General features: G+C 43.5%; 1 protein-coding gene across 1 annotated transcript in view; it reads right to left on the reverse strand.

The window, feature by feature from the left end:
* Nucleotides 1–13652, reverse strand: part of LOC109921048 (ankycorbin-like) — an 87066-nt gene that overhangs the window by 15371 nt on the left and 58043 nt on the right. The window contains exons 10-12 of the mRNA XM_048613892.1: nucleotides 10077–10143; nucleotides 7978–8099; nucleotides 5334–6845 (exon numbers count right to left, since the gene is read on the reverse strand). Of these exons, the coding sequence (XP_048469849.1) occupies nucleotides 5334–6845; nucleotides 7978–8099; nucleotides 10077–10143 (1701 nt within the window). The remainder of the gene's footprint in view (nucleotides 1–5333; nucleotides 6846–7977; nucleotides 8100–10076; nucleotides 10144–13652) is intronic.

The raw sequence follows: 13652 nt of genomic DNA on the forward strand, positions 1-13652 counted from the left end.
GCTTCCACCCAATAAATTTGGGAGTTAACTAACACCTGAGACACTACACGCGTAGTGTCTCCCACCCTTCCACCTCCTCTAACCTAATAATAACGACTAAGTGTGGTGAGCAGGTAAGCTATTTGCATTTTTTTTCCTCATCTCTTTGTTATCTTTCGGGGTGGTCACCTAGACACCAAATCCTCTGGGAGCGGGTCGGAAGGCAAAGCTGGAATCTGTTTGAGTATATAACAGAGTAAACTTACTGGTGCAGCGAACACTGTGAAACTAAAACAAAACTAATTAATTTTAAATAATTAACTAAGTAGAGATGGCAGGCCAGGTGATGTGTTGTAGCTGTATGATGTGAGAGCTAGCTGATCCTATTGAGAATGGCAGTGACCACATCTGCAGCAAGTGTTGGCTGCTTGAGGAGCTCCGGCTCAAAATTGATGAGCTGGAATCCAAACTCCAAACACTGCGCCACACCCGGGAGGGGGAGAAATACCTGGATACTGTGTTCCAGGAGGCAGTTACACCTGGTAGATTAACTAATGTTAATTCGATCGGCAGGCAGGGACAGCAGTGTGTGACTGCGAGTGAGGCAGGTAGAGGGACCCTGCAGACAGGAACACAGGAGCCGCAGCCCTTGACATTGTCCCACAGGTATGAGGCACTTTCTCCCTGCGTGGACGAGGAACAGGGCTGCAGGGAGGATGAATCAACTGACCATGGCACCATGGTCCAGGAGGCCATTCAAGAGGGGGGAGCAAAAAGACAGATTGTAGTTGTAGGGGATTCCATTATTGGGGGATAGACAGTATCCTTTGCGAGCAGGATAGAGAATCCCACATGGTGTGTTGCCTGCCTGGTGCCAGGTGTGAGACATCTCTGACCGGCTTGAGAAGATACTAGAGAGGGAGGGGGAGGATCCAGTTGTTGTGGTCCATGCAGGTACCAACAACATAAGCAGAACTAGGAAAAAAGACCTGTTTCAGGATTATGCAAAGCTAGGAACAAAATTAAAAAACAGGTCTTCAAGGGTCATAATCTCTGGATTGCTGCCCAAGCCACGTGCAAATTGGCATAGGGAGGCAAGGATCAGGGAAGTAAACACGTGGCTAAAAAAGTGGTGTGGGAAAGAGGGTTTCCTTTTCATGGGGCACTGGCATCAGTTCTGGGACAGGAGGGATCTATACCGCTGGGATGGACTCCACCTGAACAGGGCCGGGTCCAGTGTTCTGGCGAAAAGGGCAAATAGGGTGGTTAATAGGGCTTTAAACTAGTAAGTAGGAGGGAAGGGAGAAGTGAGCGTAGAGGGAGAATAACAATTAATGTAAAGCAAAGCAGCAGGTTAGCAGGTGATGAGGAAGCTTCAACTCCATTGAAAATTAGGAAAAAAGTTAAAGGGAAGGAGAACTCCAGAGCTGTTAGTAATGGAGGTAATAGGGCCCAAAAAGGTGCAAAAACTGGCATAAGGGCACTTTATCTGAATGCTCGGAGCATTTGAAACAAGGTGGATGAGTTGATGGTGCAAATCATGGCAAATGGGTATGATTTAGTGGCCATTACAGAGACATGGTTACAGGATGGTCATGACTGAGAGTTAAATATCCAGGGGTATCAAACTGTTCGGAAGGACAGACAGGAAGGTGAGGGAGGTGGTGTTGCTCTGATTTTTTAAGGATGATATCAGGGTGGTAGTGAGAGGTGATATAGGTTCTACTGAACAAAACGTTGAATCCATTTGGATGGAAATTAGGAATAGCAGGGAGAAGAATTCACTGATAGGTGTGGTCTATAGGCCACCAAATAATGACATGGTGGTGGGGCGGGCAATAAACATAGAAATAGCTAATGCATGTAAAAATGGTACAGCAATTATTATGGGGGATTTTAATCTACATTTCGATTGGTCAAACCAGGTTGGTCATGGCAGCCTTGAGGAGGGGTTCATAGAATGCATCCACGATAATATGTAATGGAACCTACGAGGGAGCAAGCTATCCTAGATCTAGTCCTGTGTAATGAGACAGGAATAACTAATAATCTCACAGTTAGGGATCCTCTCGGAAGGAGCGATCACAGTATGGTCGAATTTAAAATACAGATGGAGCGTGAGAAGGTTAAATCCAGTACCTATGTCCTGTGCTTAAACAAAGGAGACTACGAAGGAATGAGGAAGGAGTTAGCTAAGGTAGAATGGGAGCAAAAACTTTATGGTGGGTCAATTGAGGAACAGTGGAGGACTTTCAAAACAATTTTTCACAGTGCTCAGCAGAAGTATATTCCAGTGATAAGGAAGAACTGTAGGAAAAGAGAGAGTCAGCCATGGATGTCTAAGGAAATAAAGGAAAGTATCAGACTGAAAAAAAAACACATACAAAAAAGCAAAGAGTAGTGGGAAACTAGTAGACTGGGAAATCTTTAAAGGTCAACAGAAAGCCACAAAAAAAGTTATAAAGAAAAGTAAGATAGATTATGAGAGTAAATTAGCTCAGAATATAAAAACTGGCAGCAAAAGTTTCTATAAATATGTAAATCGTCAAAGAGTGGTGAAGGTAAATATTGGTCCTTTAGAAGATGAGAAGGCCAATTTAATAACTGGGAATGAGGAAATAGCCGATACCTTAAACAGTTACTTCGTGTTGGTCTTCACAGTGGAAGACACAAATAACATGCGGAAAACTAATGGCAAGAAGGTTATAGCAGGTGAGGACGTAGAAACTATCATTATCACTAAGGAGGCAATGCTGGGCAAGCTAATGGGGCCAAAGGTAGACAAGTCTCCTGGCCCTGATGAAATGTATCCCAGGGTACTAAAAGAAGTGATGGGGGAAATAGGAAATGCACCAGTAATTATTTACCAAACTTCACTGGATTCTGGGGTGGTTCCCGCAGATTGGAAAACAGCCAATGTGACGCCACTGTTTAAAAAAGGAAGTAGACAAAAAGCAGGTAACTATAGGCCAGTTAGCTTAACTTCAGTAGTGGGGAAAATGCTTGAATCTATCATTAAGGAAGAAATAGCAAGACATCTGGATATAAATTGTCCCATTGGGAGCACCCAGCATGGGTTCATGAAGGGTAGGTCATGTTTAACTAATTTGGTGGAATTCTTTGAGGACATTACTTGCATGGTGGACAATGGGGAACCTGTGGATGTGGTGTATCTGGATTTCCAGAAGGCATTTGACAAGGTGCCACACCAAAGGCTGCTACATAAGATAAAGTTGCAAGGTATTACAGGTAATGTATTGGCATGGATAGAGGATTGGTTGACCAGTAGAAAGCAAAGAGTAAGGGTAAATGGGTGTTTTTCTGGTTGGTGGTCAGTGGCTAGTGGTGTGCCTCAGGGATCAGTGTTGGGACCACAATTGTTTACAATTTACATAGATGATTTGGAGTTGGGGACTAAGTGTGGTGTGTCAAAATTTGCAGATGACACTAAGGTGAGTGGTATAGCAAAGTGTGCAGAAGACACTGAAAGTCTGCAGAGGGATACAGATAGTTTAAGTGAGTGGGCAAAGGTCTGGCAGATGGATTACAATGTTGATAAGTGTGAGGTCATCCATTTTGATAGGAATAACAGCAAAATGGACTATGTTTTAAATGGTAAAAAATAGCAGCACGCTGCTGTGCAGAGGGACTTGGGTGTCCTTGTGCATGAATCACTAAAAGTAGGATTGCAGGTGTAGCAGGTAATTAAAAAGGTAAATGGAATTTTGTCTGTCATTGCTCGAGGGATGGAGTTTAAAAACAGGGAGGCTATGCTGCAGCTGTATAGGGTCCTGGTGAGGCCACACCTGGAGTACTGTGTGCAGTTTTGGTCTCCTTACTTGAGAAGGGATATACTAGCACTGGAGGGGGTGCAGAGGAGATTCACTCGGTTGATTCCAGAGTTGAGAGGGTTGGATTATGAGGAGAGACTGAGTAGACTGGGATTATACTCATTGGAATTCAGAAGAATGAGGGGAGATCTTATAGAAACATATAAGATTATGAAGGGAATAGATAAGGCAGAGGCAGGGAGGTTGTTTCCGCTAGCAGGTGAAACTAGGACTAGAGGGCATCGCCTCAAAATAAAGGGAAGCAGATGTAGGACTGAGGTCAGGAGGAACTTCTTCACCCAAAAGGTTGTGAATCTGTGGAATTCCCTGCCCAGTGAAGCGGTTGAAGCTACCTCGCTGAATGTTTTTAAGGCAAGGCTAGATAAATTTTTGAACAGTAAAGGAATTAAGGGTTATGGTGAGTGAGCGGGTAAGTGGAGCTGAGTCTCAAAAAGATCAGCCATGATCTTATTAAATGGCGGGGCAGGCTCGAGGGGCCAGATGGCCTACTCCTGCTCCTCGTTCTTATGTTCTTATGTTCTAATATGATGGGATGAATGGCCATTCTTATCCTTAATTATTTTGTGCAGGCTGGATTTCTGGACAAACTCCCATGAGCTTCTTCAAATCATCCACTCGAATAGACAGACAGAGTGGTGCCATGAACTTCCACTGGAGTGGTCCATATTTATGGGTAAACCATTGCAGAATGGCTAACCAGGAAACTTTCCCTCATTGCTGCCTGTAGTCAGGAATAGTGGAAGGAATTATAGGCTGACAATCAACCTGTCTGCCACATTCTGAATAGACCTACCATGGCCAACAGTTCCACATGGGACTCAAACCCAGAACCTCGGGCCCATAGGCTGGGATGCTACTACTGGATCACAAGACCACCATAGCTCTCTAGTGTTTACAGTAACTTGAAATACCTCAGCTACAACAACAACTTACCTTCAGCAGTTGATCTTAGAGCAATTTACAACAGAGCAAATAGGGTACTGCACAGGAACAAAGCACAATTAAAGAGTGATTCTACCAGACTCTTGAAAGAACAGCGAGTGTGACAAAGGCAATGTGGTTTTGGGAAATGTTCCCAAAACAGTAGATTAAAATGCCTGTGATAGAGCAGGGGAACTCTGCGCTGTTTTGAGATTCACCGTAGGTATTTTTATATTAACTTGTTCAGACACATCGTTGGAGCAGGCAGCACCTGAACCCAGGCCTTGTAGCCCAGAAGTAGATACATTACCGTTCTGCCACAAGAATCCGTGAGATTAACTGGTAACATTATACAAATGGGTAAATCAATACAGATGGCCCATGACTGGATAGATTTCACTTGGTCGCTGGAAGGAATGATGTTTCATTTGCTAAGAGGCCAGCATCATTCCACACATCACTGAGCGATGACACTAAAGAAGCTTGGTAATTAGATCATAGAATGCAGAGCAAAAGCATCTAAGAGTGATCAGAAATATTAATATTAATTATACAACACAAAAGACTGTAATTTTGCAATACCTTCCTATCCTTCTCCTTCACAAGACCAGCGGAGTCCTCAATTTGTTTGTGCAATTCAATGATCTTCGTTGACTCAGTCTTTAATTCGTTGTACTGTTTCTGCACAGCGGCCAGCTGTTCCTCTGCATTCTGTTTCTCACTCTTCATGAAGAGTGCCTCCCTCTGTACTCGGAATACCTCAGTGCAAGTCTTCTCATGCTTTTTGGTCAGATCGTTTAATTTAATCATTAAAGAATTTACCTCTGCCTTCAGCGATGTGCTGATCTTTTCGTGCTCTTCTTTTAGAATGGTTTGGCCTCTCATTGCCACCATTTCTTCCTGTTGCTGGGAAGTCTCCTTTTCCTTCATGGCCAATTCATTCTGCACATTGATCAACATTCTTTTGGTATCCTGCACAGACTTCTCAAGCGATTCCTTCATTTTCACATGGTCATCCAATGTTACGGAGCTCATCCTCTGATGTTCTACCTCATCTTGTAGCCTTGTGATCTCTTTTTGGATTGCATTGTGCCTTTGCTTTAAATCAGAGAGCTGCTTGTTGGCTTCGCTGAGGGATTTACTCAACTTATCCTTCACCTCTTCATGCTCCTTCTTTGGGATGTACAAAGATTGTGTGGACTCGAGTTCTTCAACTTTCTTGTTATATTTGACTTGAAGCTCTCTGCATTTTTCCTGCAATTCACTGTGGATTCTGCTCAGTTCTTCAAGTTGTTCATTGGCTTCATTGGAAGATCCAATTCCATCTTCAGTGGACCCAACATGGCTTCTCTTCAGATCCTCAAGTTCATCTTCTGCCTTGGTGCATCTTTCTATCAGCAGGGAATTCTCTTTGGAAATTTCTTGAAGCGAGGTGTTTAGTGACATTTGCATTTCATTGTACTCCTCAAAAGGGATACTTTGAGACAGAAGCTTCTCCATTTCATTCACCTTTTTCTCCAGTGCTCTCACTTTCTTTTCTTCTTCTCCTTCAGCTTTACCTGCTTGCAGGAGCTCCATCTCAACACTCTCTAGCTCATTTCCAGGGATTGTTTTTAATGTCTCTGAGTTGCCCTTGGCTTCGTTTTCTTTCACAGAAAGAATTCCTGATTGGATCTGCTCTTCCAGTTGTTGAATCTCAGTCACAGCTGCCACATATTTGTCCTGGGTCTCCTTCAGTCTTTTAATGAGTTCCTGAACATCTTGTTCTGCCATGTCTTTCTCCTCTGACTCCCCACCTATGGATGGATCTCCTCCCTTTGAGTAGGAGTTGGCCTTGAGCCCATCAAGATCTGCTTGTAACCTTTGAACTTCTTGCTCATATTCCACCTTTAGTTGTTCGTATGCTTCCACTGAGATTAGTTTGTCAGAAGAGGGTGAGACAACCTTAGCCCTGATTGTAGCCTGGGCTTGTTCATACTGTTCCTTCAGTTTCTCAAATTCCATTTGCAAGGAATCATACAGAAAAACAGGGATAAAATCTAGGCTTCCTGATGATTCCCCTTCATTTTCTCCTTTCTGCAAAGATTCTATCTCCTGAAAAAAAATTGCAAGAGTGATGAAATTGAAGGTGCAAAATGTCAATTAGTAATTCACTTTGTAACGTATCATGCACTATGTGTTAGTTATCCTGGCTGGGAATTTTTAATCTGACTCTGGTATTAGTGGTAACATTTGGCTTAATATTGCAAGTGTCAGCCATGGCTCAGTTGACAGGATGCTTGCCTCTGGGTTCAAGTCCCACTCAGGGATCGAGTGAAATCAAGGCTGATACTCTTGTGCAGCACTGAGGGAGTACTTTGCAGTTCAAGGTGTTGTCTTTTAGATGAGATGTCAAACTGAACCTTCACCTGCCTGCACAGGTAGATGTAAAATAACCCATTGCACAATGTCAAAGAACAGCAAGCGAGTTATCCAAGGTATTCTGACCATCCTTCAAACAACATTACAAAAAAAAACAGATTATCCAGTCGTGATCACATTTCTGCTGGTGGGAGCTTGATGGTGCATGTTGGTTACCGTATTTCCCACATTACAATGATGACTACACTCATAAAGTACTTCACAGAATCATAGAATCGTTACTGTGCAGAAGGCGGCCATTTGGCCCATTGTGTCTGCACTGACTCTCCAAGTGAACGGAGGGATTTAGTGCCATCCTCCTACCTGGTTCCCACAACCCTCCATATTATGTTCTATTTAACTAATCATCTAAAGCCCCTTTGAATTACTTAATTGAAACTGCCTCCATCGCACTTCATTTTATTATTCCATTGTTCATACTACATTGGCAGTATAGCACTCTGAGATGGTCAATGAAAAGTGCTATATAAAAACAAATCTTTCTTTATCATGGTATCACAGGTACAATTACTGCAAGACTGATTTGCACAGCCCAAACACCATTCCAACCCCAATGAGCTGTTCTTCTGCACATCTTAAATGTTGCCACCTTTCTTCCCTCTGTCAGATTCTTAATAGAGAATCTCAATTTAAACACAGGACTGAAATGACCCATCTCTTCATGACATTTGAAAAGGTCAAAAAGTGCATAATTAGTATGTTGGTCACACATCATCTCCCCCTTCATTTTAAAACTCTTCTCTTCAATCCCCTCACCTATTGTGCGAGGTTCAATATCAAGGTCCACGGAATGAGGGTTTGTTACCTGTAGCCTCCCTTGTAGCTCTTGGTTTTCACTGGTCAGTGACTCCAATTGACTCTGCAGTGACACAAGCCTCTCCTCACTAGAAACGTTCACACCCTTTCTCGAAAATAACTTCTCCATCCCTGAAACAATTCGGCAACAGTAAACAGTGGAATGAAACAACTTAAGCGATTATTCAATTCCAAAAATGAAACAAAGAGAAGGCCAACGGTCGAGTAAGGGGTTAATGTGAATCAGTTACTAATGTGGCTGATGATGTAAGCATGGCATAAGTTTAACTAAGAGACTGACGGAGACCTGGTTCTAACTAGGACTATAGTCATACACATTGTGTGAATGAAGAGTTGGACTTATTTTGTCAGGAACCAGCATGAAGGGGACTGAAACAAACTGAGCCAGACACAGAGGACAGACCAAACCTTGATACCAGAGACCTTTTCATGATCACCTCGATCCCAACCCTTGGTGGAAGCAGACAAATTTGAGCAGCAGTGGTTAGCACTGCTGCCTCATAGTGCCAGGGACCTGGGTTCAATCCCAGCTTTGAGTGACTGTGTGGAGTTTGCACGTTCTCCCTGTGCCTGCGTGGGTTTCCTCCAACGGTTCAAAGATATGCAGGCCATGCTAAATTGTGTGGTAGTGTCTAGGAGTGTGCAAGCTAGACGGGTTAGCCCTGGGAAATGCAGGGATAGGATAGGGGGTGGGTCTGGGTGAGATGCCTTTCAGAGGGCCAGTGTGGACTCGATGGGCCAAATAGCCTTCTCCCACACTGTGGGGATTCTGAGATTCTACAAAATTGTTGCTAAGAGTTTGAAAAATGCATAGATGGCAACAACCTCTAAAGGTTAAGTGACAAAGCAATCTTGAAAGAAGGAAGGGAAAGGAAATAAGACCTTACAGGAATTACTTGAGAATCAACAAAGACTTTGAGAATGGGTAGATTTGGGAAGCGCAAAGGACTTTAATGGGAGATGCCTCCACCCCCACAGCAGCCAACTGCATAGCCCAGAAGCTCAGGAACATTAAGGGCCAGGAAGCATAGGCTTAGAAATCAAAGGACAGATTACCACACCAAGGTAAATGATTCAGTGAATGAGACAGGTTTTCAGTTTGAACTCACAACATTGTTCCAAGGACTGGGAAAGTTGAAAAGTGAGTGTTACATCATATTATTCCCAGATAGCAAATCCATTTACTTACTTGCTCCAAAGAGATTACAACATCCTTCAACAGAGAAAGCCCTGTGTCACAAACCTCATTTAGCAGCTTTATTATTTGACAATCCCAGTCAAAGATCATGCTGCCCTACCACGCTTGGTGACAGACTTTGAAGTTCCCACCCAGACTACATTCTATGCCTTTGCCGCACCTGCTGCTTCACCTTTCCAAATAGTATTCAACTTGGAGATGCACTGATTCATCAGCTCAGGGTAAATCAGTTAATCAGCAGGAGGTTTCCTTGCCCATGTTTGACCTGATGCAATGAGATTCCATGAGAGTACAGAGTTAACGTTGAGGACTTCCTGTGTGCCTCCCTCCCAACAGTATAACAACGTACCATCAACTCAGGTGGAACAGGATCGTAAAGGTGGTGTTTGGGACACAATCTGTAAGGTATGGTGCAGTACATCAGTTTGACCAGTCTGTGAGAAATTGCTCACAAGGTTGGCACAAGACCCCAAAGTTATTAAGGAGGACTTTCTAATGTGGAATGGATTCAATGTGCCTAGAATGATGCCAGGTGGTCTATCCAGGTGCAATCCTTTCTGACTTTGTAGTGGTTTGGGGCAACTGAGTGGCTTGTAAGCTATTTCAGAGTCAACCAAATTGCTGCAAATCGAGAGTCACGTCTAGGTGAGACCAGGTAAATTTCCTTCTCTGTAGGACATCTGGGAACTGAAAAGATTTTTACAACAACTGATGACAGTTTCAAGGTCACCATTCCTGAGACTGTCTTTTAATTCCAAATTTATGAATTAATTGAGTTTAAAAAATTGAAGCTTTTGTGTATTTCTGTGCATTATCAAGACTGTTAAATTCACTTGTTTATATATTCACATTGGATGCAAAAATTGGCTGAATTTTGAAACATAGTGTACCTGGGAAACTACTCAGCATCTCTTCTTCAACCATAAGTTCTCTCTCACTGTCTTCTTGATGTTTTTCCTGGAGATTAAAAGTTGTTCAATTAGAACAGCGAGCTTTCGATCTTCTGTACCTTGATTGATGTCCTGCCTATTATCGATCTTACACCAACGCAACTGAGAACAGATTAACTGGTGATTAATCTCACTACTATATGTTGTACACTAATCAACTGTGATGTTTGTCTACATGGGATCAATGAACATATTTCCAACGTAACACAGTGAATATAAATTGCCTTCTGAGAGCCAGTCAGTACTATATAACATATTTGGACAGCTGCGGAAAAAGAACAAGGAAGATGGACTAATGATGGTTCATGAGGTTGATCCCAGGTATGGAGGGATTTCTTATAGAAATCTTATAGAATCATAGAGCCATTGAGTCACACAGCACAGAAACAGACCCCTCAGTCCAACTAGGCCATGCCGAGCATAATCCCAAATTAAACTAGCCCCACCTGCCTGCTCCCGGCCCATATCCCGCCAAAACTTTCTTATTCATGTATCTATCCAAATGTCTTATAAACATTGTAATTGTACCCACATCCACCACTTCCTCAGGAAGTTCATTCCATACATGAACCACCCTCTATGTAAAAAATTTGCCTCTTATGTCTTTTTTAAACCTCTCATATTTTTTAACCACACTGTCTATATGTGATGCAAACTTCAAAGAATTATGTACCTGCACCCCTAGGTCCCTCTGTTCTACAACACTGCCCAAGGCCCTACTATTAATTGTATAAGCCCTACTCTTGTTTGTTGTATGAAATTGTGCTCCCTAGTCTTGAAATCCCCCATCCTATGGAAAAGATAACTACCATTAACTCTATATACTTCTATTTATTTCATAAACTTCATTGCTCCATTTTTTGCAGCAGCAGCGGGAGCAGTGACAGTGAGGACCAGGGGGCTGCCAGGAGGTAAGTTTCCCATTTAAATACTTACCTCGTGGAATCAGCGGCCTCCATTTTTGCAGCAGTGGCGGGAGCGGTGAGAGCGAGGACCAAGGGGCTGCCGGGAAGGTAAGTTCTTCATTTCGGCAGTGGAGCTGAGTGGGAGCGGTCGAATTGTGCTCTGGGAAGGTGAGTGAACTGATATATTTGGGCAGTGACTAAACACAAGACACTACACATGTAGTGTCTCCCAACCACCCTCCTCCTCTAACCAAAAAAAAACTCTGTGGTGTATTGATAAGGTAAGGCTTTTCTTTTTCTGTTTTTTATCGTGTGGGCAGGACTGGGCAGGACTGGAACCAATGTCCTAGGGAGTGCTTTTGCTAATGCTGTTGGAGAGGGTTTAAACGAATGTGGCAGGGGGATGGGAACCAAATGAGGAGGTTAGTGAACAGTAAGGAGATAGTAACTAAAGCCTGTAAGGAACTAGATAATGAAGTCAGTGTGACTAAGGGGAAGAGTAGGCAGAGAGCAGATGATGAACGCAAAGGGACAGGTGGTCTGAGGTGCATTTGTTTTAATGCGAGAAGTGTAGTTGGTAAGGCAGATGAACTTGGGGCTTGGATTAGTACCTTGGAGTATGATGTTATTGCTATGACTGAGACTTGGTTGAGGGAAGGGCAAGATTGGCAACTAAATATCCCAGGATATAGATGCTTCAGGCAGGATAGAGAGGGAGGTAAAAGGGGTGGAGGCGTTGCATTACTGGTCAAAGAGGATATCACAGCTGTGCTGAGGGAGGGCACCTTGGAGGATTCGAGCAGTGAGGCAATACAGGCAGAGCTCAGAAATAGGAAGGGTGCAGAAACAATGTTGGGGCTGTACTACAGGCCTCCCAGCAATGAGCGTGAGATAGAGGTACAAATATGTAGACAGATTCTGGAAAGATGTAGGAGCAACAGGCTGGTGGTGATGGGAGATTTTAACTTTCCCAACATTGACCGGGATTCACTTCGTGTTCGGGGTTTAGATGGAGCAGAATTTGTAAGGAGCATCCAGGAGGGTTTTATAGAGCAGTATGTAAATAGTCCAACTCGGGAAGGGGACATTCTGGACCTGGTGTTAGGGAATGAGCCCGGGCAGGTGGTTGAAGTTTCAGTAGGGGATTACTTTAGGAATAGTGATCACAATTCCCTAAGTTTTACAATACTCATGGACAAAGACGAGAGTGGTCCTAAAGGAAGAGTGCTAAATTGGGGGAAGGCCAACTATAGCAAAATTCGGCAGGAGCTGGGGAATGTGGATTGGGAGCAGCTGTTTGAGGGTAAATCCACATTTGATATGTGGGAGGCTTTTAAAGAGAAATTGATTAAAGTGCAGGACAGACATGTCCCTGTGAAAATGAGGGATAGAAAAGGGCAAGATTAGGGAACCATGGATGACAGGTGAAATTGTGAGACTAGCAAAGAGGAAAAAGCAAGCATACATAAGGTCTAGGCAACTGAAAACAGACGAAGCTTTGGAAGAATATCGGGAAAGTAGGACCAATCTGAAACGAGGAATTAAGAGGGCTAAAAGGGGTCATGAAATATCTTTAGCAAACAGGGTTAAGGAAAATCCCAAAGCCTTTTGTTGGTACATAAGGAGCTAGAGAGTAACTAGAGAAAGGGTTGGCCCACTCAAGGACAAAGGAGCGAAGTTATGCGAGAAATCAGAGAAAATGAGTGAGATTCTTAATGAGTACTTTGCGTCGGTATTCACCGAGGAGAGGGGCATGATGGATGTTGAGGTTAGGGATAGATGTTTGATTACTCTAGGTCAAGTTGGCATAAGGAGGGGGGAAGTGTTGGGTATTCTAAAAGGCATTAGGGTGGACAAGTCCCCAGGTCCGATGGGATCTATCCCAGGTTACTGAGGGAAGCGAGAGAGGAAATAGCTGGGGCCTTAACAGATATCTTTGTAGCATCCCTGAGCACGGTTGAGATCCCAGAGGACAGGGGATTTGCTAATGTTGTCCCCTTGTTTAAGAAGGATAGTAAGGATAATCCAGGAAATTATAGACCGGTGAGCCTGACGTCAGTGGTGGGGAAGCTGCTGGAGAAGATACTGAGGGATAGGATCTATTTACATTTGGAAGAAAATGTGCTTATTAGTGATAGGCAGCATGGTTTTGTGCAGGGAACGTCGTGTCTTACCAACTTGATAGAATTCTTTGAGGTAGTGACAAAGTTGATAGATGAGGGAAGGGCTGTAGATGTCATATACATGGACTTCAGTAAGGCGTTTGATAAGGTTCCCCATGGTAGGCTGATGGAGAAAGTGAAGTCGTATGGGGTCCAGGGTGTACTAGCTAGATGGATAGAGAACTGGCTGGGCAACAGGAGACAGAGTTGTAGTGGAAGGGAGTTTCTCAAAATGGAGAACTGTGACCAGTGGTATTCCACAGGGATAGTAGGAACTGCAGATGCTGGAGAATCTGAGATAACAAGGTGTAGAGCTGAATGAACACAGCAGGCCAAGCAGCATCAGAGGAGCAGGAAGGCTGACGTTTTGGGCCTAGACCCTTCTTCAGAAATGAAGAAGAAATTTCTGAAGAAGGGTCTAGGCCCAAAACGTCAGCCTTCCTGCTCCT

Source organism: Rhincodon typus, chromosome 29, assembly GCF_021869965.1.
Source record: "Rhincodon typus isolate 14 chromosome 29, sRhiTyp1.1, whole genome shotgun sequence".
In the NCBI taxonomy this organism is placed as follows: domain Eukaryota; kingdom Metazoa; phylum Chordata; class Chondrichthyes; order Orectolobiformes; family Rhincodontidae; genus Rhincodon; species Rhincodon typus.